Here is a 15,452-nt window from a genome sequence, read left to right as displayed (position 1 = left end):
TGCACTCACTCACGCACTCACCCATACACTCACTCACTCACCCATACACTCACTCACCCACCCATACGCTGACTCACCTATACACTCACGCACTCATCCACCTATACACTCATTCACCCATCCATACACTCACTCACTCACTCACCCATACACTCACTTACCCAAACACTCACTGACCCATATACTCGCTCACCCAAACACTCACTCACCCATACATTCACTGACCTATGCTCACTCACCCACACACTCACTCACTCACCCAAACCACCCAATCACTCACCCATCCACTCACTCACTCACTGTACAACCAGGGACACCACGTGCTTTAATTCTCCACGGTGTCATGTATAAATAGCTGGGACATCTCTCACCATGACCCGCGCGTCCTTACTAGCAACTGTTCTTGTAATAACTACCTGCCTATTTACAGGTAAGTCTTGTCAAATTGTGTTATCTCGTGTACGATTGATCATTTTGTGATGAAACTGTTGTCAAACCGATAACATATGTCTCATATCACGCTAACTTAGTAAAAAATACTGCATATAACAACGAGCCCCAAATTTTGCCTGTGACAGCAGTCGTCTAGGAGTTTCAAAGGTTCAGGAAGGCGGACGACATCGTCTTAGAGAGTGTGTGTAGTTTTAAAGAACAGTTTCATTGCCAGTATATCGTGCGAAACTGTAATTATATTACTACTATGTTCTCATATTGCCCCAGCCTGGTTCCATGGGTATGCTGCGCTGGCGCTACACTGACAGCGCAGCATACCAAGGGAACCAGGCTGTTATTGCCCCTGTTCCGGGTCCGGTAGTTAAGTTAATTCCGTGTCACGTGTCTGTGTTGGCAGGAAGATGTCAGAACGGGAACCTGGACCGATGTCCGACACAACTCAACAGAGGAGCGTACTTAAAGGTGCAACTCTCTCTCCAGAGGCTGGTCAGGGCCCACTTTCACAAAGCGATCTTAGCGCTACGACTGTTGTACCATATAAGTCTATGTAAAAGTATGGGAGTTACGATCATCTTGGCGCTAAGATCGCTTTGTGCAAGTGGGCCCTGGTCGTGTTTGTTTGTTTGTTTGTTGTTTTAACGTCGCACTCAGTATTATTCAAGCTATACGACGGCGGTCTGTAAATAATTCCAGTGATTGACATCATGAGCGTCGATCCACGCAATTGGGATACAATGACATGCATCAACCAAATCAGCGAGCCTGACCACCCGATCCCGTTAGTCGCCTCTTACGACAACCATAGTAGCCGTTTACGGCAAGCATGGGTTGCTTAAGACTTATTCTACCCCGGATCTTCACGGGTCGGATCTGGGAGTGATGAAAATGGGTGATTGGGAGGAGGGTGTGTGTGTACCCATCTCTCAAAGTAAAAAAACCCAATGTGATGAGATGTTGTTGATGTTGATCACGGAGACTGTAAAATAATGTGTAAATGTAGAATACATTCATACACATACATGATAATGTTAATGGAAATGTCAATACGAAATCGAGCTCAAACGGCGAATCAGATTGCAGCAAACATTCATCAGGCTACTAGAGTAGGAGTTACCGGTCAGACACCGGTTAGAAATCGTCTACATGTAGCTCATCTCCATGCCCGACGGCCACGTGTTATGCCCCCCGCCCCTTACAAGTTGTCATAGACGTCCATGGTGTACACAACATCGACACTGGGGTAATCGTCGCTGGTCACGTGGCATGCTTTGCTCCCGATTCACTTTGTACTTCCTTGATAGGCTTTGTCGTGTCTGACGACGTCGACATGAACGTCAAGCCAATGTCAACCGCATGACCGATTTGCGGGTGGATCGGTAATGGTGAAGGGTAGTATCGCTTTGTACTGAGCGAACCCCACTCCGTATGGAGCGAGGAAGGGTCACTGGTCAGTACATACTGACAACCGTGTGGGTCGACGTTTTGTCTTTCAGGACACGAATCATCAAAGCTCACTTCCACAGCACAAGATTCAAAGAAAGCCATGGCCAGCAATGTGCCTCAGCCGTTCTCCCCCGTGCGTTACACAAACGCGATTACACAGCTCTCCACTCTCAGCAAGCCAATCAGATTGCGTAAATAAAAATAAACCACTACGAATAAACCACTGCTGGCGATTGGAGATCAAGCCCTGTTATGGGAACACGTCTGTGACTTGACACGGAGACGTGTGCGCCAACGTCATAGGCCGTCGACCACGTTGGCTGAACTTGGCCAGGCGCTGCAAGAGGCGTGGGACAGACTCCCTCATATCGCCATTGGGAGACGCATACGCTGTATGCCTCGTCGAGTGAATGAAAGTTTGCACATCGTAGCGTCATTACGCACTACTGATTCAAAACGTCAACTTTGAAATTTCCCATCTTTTCCCCAATCGTCCTTCAATATCGCCGAAGACGCCGGGTTCGATTTCCCACATGGGTACAATGTGTGAAGCCCATTTCTGGTGTCCCCCGCCGTGATATTGCTGGATAATTGCTAAAAGCGGCGTAAAACTATACTCACTCACGCACTCATAACGTCTACTGTCATACTTCACCACTTTTCGTAATGTGTTCCCATTTCATTCATTATTATGAGACGACTATTACTAGAAACTGATATCTCTTACAATTTTGGAATTTAAAAAAAATATTCCGAGTATCCCCCTTTAAATCGTATATAAAACACTGGATAGTCGAGGAGTGAGTGAGTTAATGGATAATCGAGGATAGGTTTCAGATATATAGAGAATCTCACCCGAGTGTCTTTTGATATCAAATATATCAACACGAGTTGATAAAAGTTGGAAAACTCCGAGGCTTGCCGAGGATTTTTTCCACTTTTATCAACGAGTGTTGATATATTTGATATCAAAAGACACAAGGTGAGATTTTATTTATCATCCAACATCATTCTTTCAACTTTGTCAGTTTGTAGACAGTAATAAGCAGTTTCTTAAGTGTAAAAAGTACTGCTAACAGCTTCAGTAGCAGATCCATTAGTGATGTCATTTGATTGTGACGTCATGGTAACAGTGACGTCACAATGGTCTGCAAAGCATTGTGATGTAATTTCATTGCAGCGATATCTACAGTGTAGATATCGCTTGATCTCATCCAAGCGATATCTCCTGTGGGAGCCAGTTTTGGATGATAAATCATTGTTCTAGCCTTGTGTTTGTTAATAGGCGTTCCGAGACAAGTGTTACGACTTCGTCACCTACGACGACAGAACGTGGAACACGGCGAAGATGTCATGTGAAGGTCAAGGAGGGTCCCTCGCGATCATCACTGACCAATCAACGCAAGACTTCATTCTCGCCACCATTAAAAATGTGGGCTACACCGAGAAGGGGATGTGGATCGGCTTGACCGATTCCGAGAACGAGGGTAGTTGGAAGTGGGTCAAAGGTCAGAGTTCATTTCGATTTGAATGGTAAAAGCTACGAGGGGCGCCCCTCTTCGAGACAGAGTGACAGAAACCTATGATTGTGGGTTCGAATCCCTGGTCATCCTGATGATGTTTCCATATTTGTTTACCCGTACAATTGGGTTTCACCAAAGTCGTAAACAAGTTTAGGTCTGCATCACTTCACATCAGGCTGACACGCCATGATATAATTTGTTTGTTTGTTGTTTAATGCCGATGTCACCAATATTCCAGCTATATGAGTAAATAATCGAGTGAGGGCCCCGTTCCACAAAGCGATCGTAGTGCTAAGATGATCGTAACTCCCATTCTTTAGCATAGGCTTACGACAGTCGTAGCGCTATGATCGCTTTGTGGAACGGGGCCCTGGACCAGACAATCCAGTGATTGATATCATGAGCATAGATCCGCGCAACTGGGATACGATGACATTCATCAACCAAATCAGCGAGCCTGACCACCCGATCCCGTTAGTCGCCTCTTTCGACAAGCATATTCGCCTCTTCTCGCAAGCATGGGTTGCTGGTGACCTATTATAACCCGGGATCTTCACGGTTCGCCATGTTATAGCTGAAACACTGCTAAAAGCGGTGTTTGGCCAAACTCACTCTCTCACTTAAGGCTAGGAAAATGTTAACAGGAGCATTTGGATTCTCACTTCTAAGCACCAACTTACATCGTTTGCAAATTGATTGATCACTTTGAATTTTTCTACAACAAATTGACACTCTCTGATATTCCAGAAACATTGTTCAAAGCCAAATCACTCATTCTTTTCAGTCCAGCATTATCGGGAACAGAACACAAGAAAAACAGAACAACCTCCCCATCCCTAACCGCCCCCATCCCTGGATATCTAATGGCTGGCCGCTTCCAAACCGTATATATTGTAGTTGTGTACGATGTGAATATATATTTTAGTCTCCGGGTATGAGGCTGATAGCATCCCTGGTTGTCATGACGCCGTGTTTGTTTCCCCAGCCAGCACAGCGTCCTACAGCAACTGGGAACGCGACCATGGAGGAATACTGGGTTTTGCGGAAGATTGCGCTCTGCTACGATCCGTCGATGGAAAATGGATAGAACTGCCATGCGGTGTTTTCTGGGACACTTACGGCTTCATTTGTGAATACGGTAGGAAGACTTGTGATTTCGCACGAGAACGTTGGTGAGGTGAAATTGGGTTTAACGTCGCGTCCAAGATTATTGCACTTTTAAAGCGACGTGCATGCACGTGTGTGTGTGGCTGCTTCTACTAGTCCGGACTGGTGCCGATTTATAGTGCTAGCTCAATGAGATACCATGCCGCAGTTTAACATGAATACCCCACTCAGACACAGTATACTGACTCCGAGCCAACCAGTCCTTGTTTTAGCCCCTTAATGCCGAGCGCCAGGCAGGGTAAGAAGTACCATATTTTAAAGTATTTTTGTATGACGCGACCGAGGATCGAACCCCGGACCTTCTGCTCTCTGTACCACTAGACCACGGAGGCGGTCCTTAACTGATTGAATTTTTAGCATTTCGGTAGCAAGATTTCTTGGTGAATGGGGAACGTAGCTTCATTTGATGGTACAGTAAACTACGGTTATAACGAACTGAAAGGGGCCACTAATTTTAGTTCGTAGTTCGTTATAAGCATATGTACAGCATATATATAACAAATGGTCGGGGCCAAACAATATGTTCGTTATACCCGGCAGCTCTTTAAAAGCGTGTTCGTTATAAACGTAGTTTATTGTATATTACAGGAAAGATTCGCGGTGTCTGATGAACGAGCGCTTAATTCATGTCTGGGTGTGAAACAGGTGGGTTTTACGCCACTTTAAGCAACATTTTATCAAGATTACGAGACGGGACGCCAGTAATGGGTTTCACACATTATACAAATGTTAGGAATAGAACCCGGCGCATCAGCGTGACGAACGAACTACTAGGCTACCTTCCTCCCCTTTTTAAACGGAGTATTTCAAAAGAGTTACTTCCCTTACCATGTCGGAATGTACTGAAATTTATCAGCAGATACGATGGGAGGAAAACAGACTTCTCCAATTTATATGATATACCACATTTGTGAACCTTTAGGTCGGCGGAACCAGTAATCAATTGGGGCGCTGTGGTAGCCTAGTGGTTAAAGTGTTCGCTCGTCACGCCGAAGACCCGGGTTCGATTCATCACATGGGTACAATGTGAAGCCCATTTCTGGTGTCCTCCGCCGTGATATTGCTAGAACATTGTTAAAAGCGGCGTTAAACAATACTCACTCACCATTAATCAATTAATAATGATATATAACCACTAGAGGAGTAGAAACGCCTGGCACAGGAAAACAGCCATTTGTCACCACTCGCCCCTTTCCGTAACCTGCAAGAAGACTCGTCCCCCTATCGATAAATGTTATGTGCGAAAATACGACAAACCAATCAGGAATGCGCGTATGATTTCAAGTAAAATTCTTGGTCAAAGAACCCCTCAGAAATAAGTTTTGATTTTACATATGTCTTGCATCTAAAAATATACCCAAGACACAGTTTCATGTGTTCAATCATACTGTATAAATCCGCATGTCCCGATGTGCTTTAAATTGCATCTGAAATATATATAATATATGGGGAAATATATGTGAACCATTACGCAACCAGTTGACAATTGTTTTTGGTATGCCCGTTTGCGCTAAGACGGATCCCGGTCGCAAAAATGGCCATGTGAGGGGCACGAGTCGCTATTCGGCTTGTCCCTGAATAACACGAGTTGGTCACGAATGCTTGTCCCGGAATAACACGAGTTGGTCACGAATGATTCGTACCATTACGGAACAAACCGAATGGAGATTACAGGTTACGGAAAGATGCGAGTGGTGACGAATGACTCTGCTTTGTGTTACAGATATGATGTCGACAACATCCAGTCTTCCGGTGATGCCGAAAGTGTGAACCGCAATATCTAACTTCTGTTCGAGGCTATGAAAAAGTATTGCTTTTGCCTCCGTGTACAGGTGATAAATAAACTTTGAAGATGAAAACATTGCCAATTATGTAGCAAAGCAGTTAATTTGTCATTATTATACAGGCTACAGATTATTTACAGACCCCCGTCACAGAGCTGGAATATTGTTGTGTGCGGCAACAACAAACAAACAAACAAACAAACAAAACAAAATGACACTGGTGTGCCTGGTCCAGACTCGACCATTTGTAAAAACTGTCGTTATATAAATACTGCTTTTGTTCCGCCACGTGATGGTATTTCGTAAATCCCTTAAATATAAGATCCAATCTTTTGCTACGTGCCAAAATGCACGAGAAGAGCACGTGCTTTAGTGGTTTCCCGCGTGAGCTCGGACCTTGATGTGACAAGCTTGGTGCCAGATGAAACCCGATAGCCTTGATACATGTACTCTGAAACAGTACTAGGGCCAATTTGCTGACATTTCTCTGGGAGAGCTTTGACAATGTATCAAACCAAATAGATATTTTTTTACCATAATTTTAAGAGCGGAATGGGAAGCTAGTTTTAGTAAACGTGATATAAATAAGTAAGTTTGAGGATGGGTTCCTAGGTTTTCTGAGTGTTTGTTTATTTGTTTATTTGTTTGTTGTTTAAAACTCCCTTAGACTGTTCCAGAATTGCTAAATCGAATCAAACTTTCCGGGACCGTCTTGTTTGTTTGTTTGTTGTTCAACGCCGCACTCAGCAATATTCCAGCTTTATACGACGGCGGTCTGTAAATAATCGAGTCTGCACCAGACATTCCAGTGATTGATATCATGAGCATCGATTCACGCAATTGGGATACGATGACATGCATCAACCAAATCAGCGAGCCTGACCACTCGCTCCCGTTAGTCGTCTCTTTCGACAAGCATATTCGCAAGCATGGGTTGCTGGTGACCTATTAGAGTTGCGTCCTCTGGGCACGCCAGAAACCTATGATTGTGGGTTCGAATCCAGGTTCGGCCCGATTATGTTTCTAGGTTTGTCAGCACCATACCCGTGCTTGTGGGTTTCACCGAAGTGGTAGACACCTGAGACCTGCATCACTTCGGGCTTTCCTCCCACATTAAGCTGACACGCCGTGATATAACTGGAATACTGTTAAAAGCCGCGCGTTAAACCCAACTCACTCACTCACCTACATTGAGGCCCACCGGTCATCAGTACAGCAGGACTTACTATGATCCACACGGGCTGCTGGTACCTAGTCCATCACAGAGTCCCTTTCCCTACCTAGCAACACGAAACGCACAGTGCCGTCCCGTAGGGGACGTGGCTCCATACAGAACCCGATAGACAGAACCCTGATTGTCAGGACCCCGATAGACAGAACCCCGATAGACAGAACCCCCATAGACAGAACCCGATAGACAGAACCCCCATAGACAGAACCCAATAGACAAAACCCGATAGACGGAACCCCGATAGACAGAACCCTGATAGACAGAACCCCGATAGACAAAACCCCGATAGACAGAACCCCGATAGACAAAACCCTGATTGTCAGAACCCCGATAGACAGAACCCCCATAGACAGAACCCCGATAGACAGAACCCTGATTGTCAGAACCCCGATAGACAGAACCTCCATAGACAGAACCCCCATAGACAAAACCCCGATAGACAGAACCCCGAAAGACAAAACCCCGATAGACAAAACCCCGATAGACAGAACCCTGACTGTCAGAACCCTGATATACAAAACCCCGATTAACAAAACTCCGATAGACAGAACCCCGATAGACAGAACCCTGATAGACAAAACCCCGATAGACAGAACCCCCATAGACAGAACCCCGATAGACAGAACCATGATTGTCAGAACCACGATAGACAGAACCCCGATAGACAAAACCGATCGACAGAACCCTGACTGTCAGAACCCCGATATACAAAACCCCGATATACAAAACCCCGATAGACAGAACCCCGATAGACAGAACCCTGATTGTCAGGACCCCGATAGACAAAACCCGATCGACAGAACCCTGACTGTCAGAACCCCGATAGACAGAACCCTGATAGACAAAACCCCGATAGACAGAACCCTGATTGTCAGAACCCCGATAGACAGAACCCTGATAGACAGAACCCCGATAGACAGAACCCTGATTGTCAGAACCCCGATAGACAGTACCTCGTTTAGACAAAACCCCGATAGACAGAACCATGATAGACATAACCCATACAGACAAGACCCCGACAGACAAAACCCCGATAGACAATATCCCGACAGACAAGACCCCGATAGACAAAACCCCGATAGACGGAACCCGATAGACATTTTGATAAACAAAAATATACGTTTGAATAAAAACTTGGCCAGAGTGGGATCTCACAATACACACTATCTGGGGTCACGGGTGGCCCTGTTGTCTGGGAGGCCGCAATTCGCTGTGTAGAGTTGCATCCCTTGGGCACGCCCGTCACTTATGATTGTGGGTTCGAATCCGGTTCCCCCCGATTATGTTTCTAGGTTGGTCAGCACCATACCCGTGTTCGTGGGTTTCACCAAAGTGGTAAACGTCTAAGACCTGACATCACTTCGGGCTTTCCTCACACATCAAGTTAACACGCCGTAATATAACTGTAATAATGTTCAAAGCGTTTAACCTAACTCCCTCACTCACTCAATAAACAATATCACTCCTTTTCGTAACCTGCAAGGCCCTTCGGCTTGTCTCGGACAGACACGGGTTGTCACGAGGTCTGGCTTAACTTCATGGAGTCTCGACACATCCGTATAACACAGGAACACACTAACACGAATGAATTGCTCAACAAAAGTGTGACAAACGCGATTTATTCTATAATTAACTAAGTACACACACTTAGTGGACTTCTCTGCTGAGAACAGAGCGATGCATGCAAGAAGGCACAATAGAATCAATTATAATTTTAATCAGTAAAAAATCAATATAAAACTGAATCAGAAAGTCACTATCCAATCAAACAGCGTTGAAATCATCTAACATGCATTTTCATTGGTCATATCACATCTAACCTATACCTAACATGCATTAACATAGGTCATAAAACAATGGGTGTATAATACTATATAAGCCTACAATAACAAATTATACAACATGTGGTATATGTAACCACGTATGTCAATATTTGTATATATTCAGTTCCATATAAATAGATAAATACAAAACTTATAAATTTAAAAGTAGTATATTTCCGTAAAATGGCAACCATGCAAGGTCCAATGAACATGAAATGGCAGAGTATCATGATATTATGTCTTGATGAAGTTGACCACAAACCAACGTACTAATATATCTAGCGAGTAAAATACATCATAATTTAATAAACATGCAGTGTATCAAAACAAACTGAGGGACAAAAGAAAGAATACCCAGTTTGTTCGAAACTATTTGAAATTGAAGGAACTGTTGTTAAATTTGATTAAACTATTCAACCATCACTCATTCCTGCAACAGTTCGTAAAAAGTAATCTGTGGCTGGATAATTTGTGTGAAAACAAGTTGGTTTAAGGAAGACTTGGGTAACCACGTGACCGCTGCCATGTTTACAATGTTGTAAATTTGTGCCGAAACCAGCAAATTTATTGATTTTCAAAGAGAAGATTAAAGATATCCATCAGTATTTGTGTATTATGCGAAAACATGTATTCGTTTAAAAAAAATTAAATCAAATTATATTTTAAAAAAATAAAAACCATGTAGAATTATTCTTTGAGTGCTGACTAAGATGCAGTAAAATATTTTCATAATATCGCCAACTTAAGGTATTTTCAACTGAATATCAAACATATGATAAAATCAACTGAGAGGTATAGTTTCTTTTGCCCTTCAGTGTATTATAACCACGTCAATGTCGCATTACTTATATGATCTATAGTATTGATAATATGATAAGAATAAAATATGGATAACATAAAAGTAGATAGCGACTTAATCAAATAATGTTGGTGCCTTGGTTGGGCTATAAACAAAATATAATATTCTTTAGATATATACTACTCAAAAGAAGTTAAGGATCACCTGATTCTTTCATATTACAATAGTTAATCTCTCATGCCATGACAGATTAACATCACCAATATGAAAGAATCGGGTGATCCTTAACTTCTTTTGAGTAGTATATATTAAAAGTTCAGTGATGTGGTAGGTGTTTGATAAAAGTAAAATTACACTCTTAATAGTTGTAAACATATTTCGGGGTACTGCATACTTTTGAAGGATGTTTTATGAGAAACTAAACTAAACAAAGAATATCATTATTACTGGATTACAATAACAGTAACATTGGAAATAATCAATAACAATACTTTTCAATATCTATATCATTTTCAAAGCACCAAAATCCTTATTTACACTTGGTCCAAGGGAATATGATTTTCATAATATTAAAAACATGCTTAAGTGATACTTTTGCAGCAATGACACGGCATTTTGTTAATAGCGATATCAAAGAACGAAAGAAACAGTGAGCACATTTGCTAACCAGTGTCATTATAGGGTGAAACAATATTCAAAAGAATTGAAAAAAAGATGGAAGTTTCACAGCAATAAACACTGTAATAATAACAAATTACAGGCAAGATAATGAAGAAAAATGAGAACATGGTCATTCTAAAACGTAAGATGTTTTATAATCTGTCAAAAAAGTATAATAGGACGCTCACATAACTTTATAAAGGTATACTTTACTAAAAATACTAAAAAATACTAAAAAAGACGAAAATCATCAGGGGAGGGTAACAATAAACATTACAAATCGCGCGGGGGGGGGGGGGGGGGGGGGGGGTTGTTACTACTAGTTTCAGTACATCTAAAAAAAACAACCTGTGAACCCCACCCCATGCCCGTAACAACTGACCAGTCCCTAATATAGAACCTGATATAAAAGCCGAACGTATACGTTTCTTTTCAAGGAATTGTTTCTGTAGGATATGTCAATCAGTAGCAATGATATAAACGTCCACGAAATGAAATGCATTGGTGTTATCGGCTTCCAACAGCGAATACACGTACCAGGCTAAATGTGATGACGTCATCAACCAGTATAATCGGCTTTCAACAGCCAATACACTTTGTAGGCCAAATATGAAGACGTCAGCGTCCAGTATGATCGGCTTTCAACAGCCAGTACACGTTCCAGGCCAAATCTGATGACGTCATCACTAAGTGTCGTCTGCTCTCGGTTGACGGAAACACATATGAGCTGAATCAGTGCTTCACAGAAGTACGTTTCTTCGTCCATAAAAGTATCGTCTGCTACGTATTCCACATAAAGATGAATCGTCTCTTCAAATATTATTTCACAAGCAGCAGCTTCACCAAAAGAAATATTTAATGTTTGTCCCTTTTATAAAGTCTCGCGAGTCCGTATTCGATAGCGTTGATTCAGTTACCATGGTGACACAAGTCGTCCGTTTCTTCTAGAATGTACTCTTCCTGAAGCCGCAGCTAGTCCGAGGGGTCTTGAATGTATCCGCAATGGACAGCGCACTCCTGGACAGGGGGCAGTGACGGACAGTGTGCGCGTTGTCCCCCGTGGCCTTACATTTCGGACATACGTACTTCCTCAAGACTGGACATATCACTTTGCCTCGGTTGTCCTTCAGAAGATGAGTCGAGTAATACTCAACTGTCTCTCCATTGCGTTGACAGAAAACACAAACAGTAGGACGGTTGAATTTTTCGGCTGAGTCCCTCATTTTCTTCTCCACAGCGTCCATAACCAGCTTCTCCATCATACCTGTGACGGTTGACGCGGCTGCGGAGACGTCGTGACGATGTAGGGAGCTTCGAAGATCAGCAGCAGACGATAAGACGTCCTCTCGATCATAATCAGGAGCAGGGAAGGTTCGATCTTCTACTTCTGGACACGGGCTTGGGTTCAAAAGCTGTTCGGAGTTCGTTGGCGACGTTGGCACGGATTGGCTTTGCTTCTGAGGTAGAATCGGTCGGGAGAACTCGGGGATGTTCGGAAGGCAGAAGCTGAAGCTTGACTCGCTGTCCCGACTGGCGCAAGTGTCGTCACTGACGTCGGTCTCAATAGACGACAGGGATGTTTTCCGGGGACGGTCCTTGACCACTGATGTTGGTTGCAAAACTGATCGTTCGGCTCCAATTTGCACGGGTGACCCTTCACGATGGAACTTGAATGGGTCTCCGCGACCGGAGTTAGTTTCCGTTTCTTCGGAGAAAAGAAGACCTGAAAATCCAAGGTAGTCTTTGAAAGGGGAATAGCCTGCCATGGTTGTGTGGACAAGAAAACGTGAATGCAGTTATACCGAGCAAAACAGCTGACACGAGTGAAATTAACATCCCTTGTAGTAATGGTAGTATTTTAGGCGAATCCATTTCAGCACTGGCAAGGGTGGTCAGGTTGTTTCTTTTTTACAATGAAGCATATTGTTGGTGAGTATTTGTTATTATATCACACAACCATGGTCATACAGCTCTTATATATATTTATCAAGTACGCACACCTGTAGATAATCGCAAAATGTTATGATATAGATAGTCTCCATATAGCTCTACTCCCTAAGGATACAATGTAGAGATCCTGCCAACCAACCTCCCCCCTCTCCCACCTTCAATTTGTGACCAGCCAATCAGGTGACACTTGCTCGGGTGAACGTGCGGATCGTGAGGGGGGGGGGGGATGAAATGGGGGAGGGGTGGTGAAAGGGGGGAGGTGGGGAGGCTGAAACAGGCACCGTCACTGAAGATGTGATGTCCACAAGCCATGGGGCACATGCAATTTGCGTTGATTTGATGAAACGTTGTTCAAATATCACCGCTTGTTTCTTGACATTGAAAACATCATCTGTATGGTACAATGATCTACAAAGAGACACGTTTATTAGGGTGGAACAACATTGTTGGCGAAGTACATTAGTAATCCGCGGCCATATTTAACGCAGTTAAAATTAAACAATAACATTAAACTATGATTGTTTGCGTTTATAAATGCTAAGAAGTGGTTGAAGCATACGCTAAAGTCAACCCTATGATACATACATACATACATACATACATACATACATACATACATACATACATGGTCCATCTTTATGTAAAAGGATAAAGGGGGGCGGGGGAGAAGGGGAGGGCGCGGGAGGCTGGGACTTTATCGAGAAAAAACTAAATTGTCCCCGAAAATTCTAAACAAAAATAATTATGCTTTAGGCGCTTGAAAAAACAAGAAGTATCCTGCCACAAAAACTACATTGTGCAAGGTGTTTATCTTTTAAAAAACCCAATCCAGGATCACAGTTGTAAATATGAAAAATATCTGGTACCGTAGCTTTCGCTGAAGAATATCTAATCTCGATACAACCCCTGAGGAACTTTCACTGTGGAAGCGCGTTATATTTTATAATACTATACATTATTGCTGTTATTGCACTAAATTTTCAGAATTGTTCATTTCTACTTAAATGTATACACACATTAAACTCAGGGTTAGAATAGGTCTTCAGCAGCCCATGCTTGCCGTAAAAGGCGACTGTGCTTGTAAGAGGCGACTAACGGGATCGGGTGGTCAGGCTTGCTGACTTTGTTGATGCATGTCATCGTATCCCAGTTGCGTAGATCGAAGCTCATCATGTCAATTACTGGAGTTGTCTGGTCCAAACCCAAACATTTATAGATCGCAGTCATATAGCTGGAGTGCGGCGTTAATACAACAAACAAACAAACAAGGTTACACGTATGTTGGTTTTGATGGTGCGCATGGCTAAAAATGCTACAAACATGGCATCTCACATTGAACCCATGTCGGGAATCGAACCCGGGTCTTCGGCTGAACGAACGAACGCTTTAACCACAAGGCTACCCGACGCCCCTCAGGCGGTTCTAATCTACCCCCACTTAAATAATTATGTAACGCCTCAAAATCTCACGTTTTCTGTAATCCTTAGGTGAGGTGAAATCGCGTTTAACGTCGCGTTCAAGATTATAGCACTTATATGGCGATGTGCATGCACGTGTGTGTGGCTGCTTGTACTAGTCCGGACGAATGCCGATTTTAAAGTGCTAGCACACTGAGATACCATACCAGTTTAACATGAATAACCCACTCAGACAGTATACTGACTTCGAGCCGACCAGTCCTTGTTTTAGCCCCTTTTGCCGGTAGAGTCATCTTGGCTAAATAGTATTTAATTTGTCGATTAATATTACTCATGGTCCACAGCTGATGGGTTTATTTACAAAGAATAATCTAAATCTGTGTTGATGGATCAGATCTATAATTCCCCAAGAGTAGGCTACACGTAAACCACTAAAGTGGTGATAGTGTTTATACAGTATGCACATGTTTTGCATGGGGGCGGGTCCTATGATCTATTTCCGAACCGAAAACGAACGCCACCATATGTTGTTTACTCCATATAAACAACGCGTGTGATTGGCTAGCTTACACCACGCCCTCTTCCTACATGCCATATTTCTAGTTATGAACGGAAGACTGAAGCGACATACGCTTACAGTCGGAAAGCGCGCGTAAAATTAGGTAAGTAAGAGTGAAGCGCCCGTGTGTGAAATACGCATAATGTTTGAACGCGCACGTTAAATCTCCGATAATAAGCAATTAAGACTGACGCGTGTTTTTCTGTTCTTGTATTCGTAATGCTAAAACAAAGTTAAATGCTTCCGAATATATGACTTAAAAAGAAGTATTATTTTAAAAATATTAGCTTCCTTGGTGATGTGACCGTCAAGTCGGCTCAGATCAGGTATATTCTTATTTGATAACCTCAGATTGATTAATCTGAATCGAGTTTTTTTCAAATTCTTGCCAGAATAATTGTTTGGTAATCATATTCAAATTTCTCTCGTGTGTTTGTTTAGGTCGAAGATTCATTTGCACTCGGAATATAAAAACAAAGGAACACGTGCTAGTCTTCAGTTTATATTAACATATGACATGTAGAGGGCGTGGTTTATAACAACCAATCACATGCGTTGTTTATGTGGAGCGTCTCGGCGGAGATATGTATATCTAATACGATGACAACACCGCGAAAGTACAAAGGCGCGCCGCTAAGTAAG

The 15,452-nt window shown here is 42.9% G+C and overlaps 2 protein-coding genes across 2 annotated transcripts; one reads left to right on the top strand and one right to left on the bottom strand.

The window, feature by feature from the left end:
* Window positions 1-372: 372 nt before the first annotated feature.
* Window positions 373-6,398, top strand: LOC139471135 (perlucin-like protein). Its single transcript, XM_071253394.1, has 5 exons — window positions 373-430; window positions 851-915; window positions 3,182-3,404; window positions 4,405-4,557; window positions 6,310-6,398. The coding sequence occupies exons 1-5, from the start codon at window positions 373-375 to the stop codon at window positions 6,354-6,356; spliced, it is 546 nt and encodes a 181-aa protein (XP_071109495.1). The 3' UTR covers window positions 6,357-6,398.
* A 5,429-nt stretch (window positions 6,399-11,827) lies between these two features.
* Window positions 11,828-12,649, bottom strand: LOC139471207 (uncharacterized). Its single transcript, XM_071253492.1, has one exon. It carries the CDS (start codon window positions 12,647-12,649, stop codon window positions 11,828-11,830), a length of 822 nt encoding a protein of 273 aa, XP_071109593.1.
* Between the last annotated feature and the right edge of the window lie 2,803 nt (window positions 12,650-15,452).

Source organism: Haliotis cracherodii, unplaced genomic scaffold, assembly GCF_022045235.1.
Source record: "Haliotis cracherodii isolate W230 unplaced genomic scaffold, xgHalCrac1.p SCAF_22, whole genome shotgun sequence".
Lineage (NCBI taxonomy): Eukaryota > Metazoa > Mollusca > Gastropoda > Lepetellida > Haliotidae > Haliotis > Haliotis cracherodii.
The sequence above is the reverse complement of the archived record's forward strand: the minus strand, read 5'-3'. Positions and strand labels throughout refer to the sequence as shown.

Bases quoted from the DNA above. Each gene is read 5' to 3' on its own strand.
- LOC139471135 (XM_071253394.1), top strand. From the start codon at position 373: ATGACCCGCGCGTCCTTACTAGCAACTGTTCTTGTAATAACTACCTGC. The intron at 916-3,181 runs GTGCAACTCTCT...GTTTGTTAATAG, and splicing joins ACAGAGGAGCGTACTTAAAG to GCGTTCCGAGACAAGTGTTA. The intron at 4,558-6,309 runs GTAGGAAGACTT...TTTGTGTTACAG, and splicing joins CGGCTTCATTTGTGAATACG to ATATGATGTCGACAACATCC.
- LOC139471207 (XM_071253492.1), bottom strand. From the start codon at position 12,649: ATGGCAGGCTATTCCCCTTTCAAAGACTACCTTGGATTTTCAGGTCTT.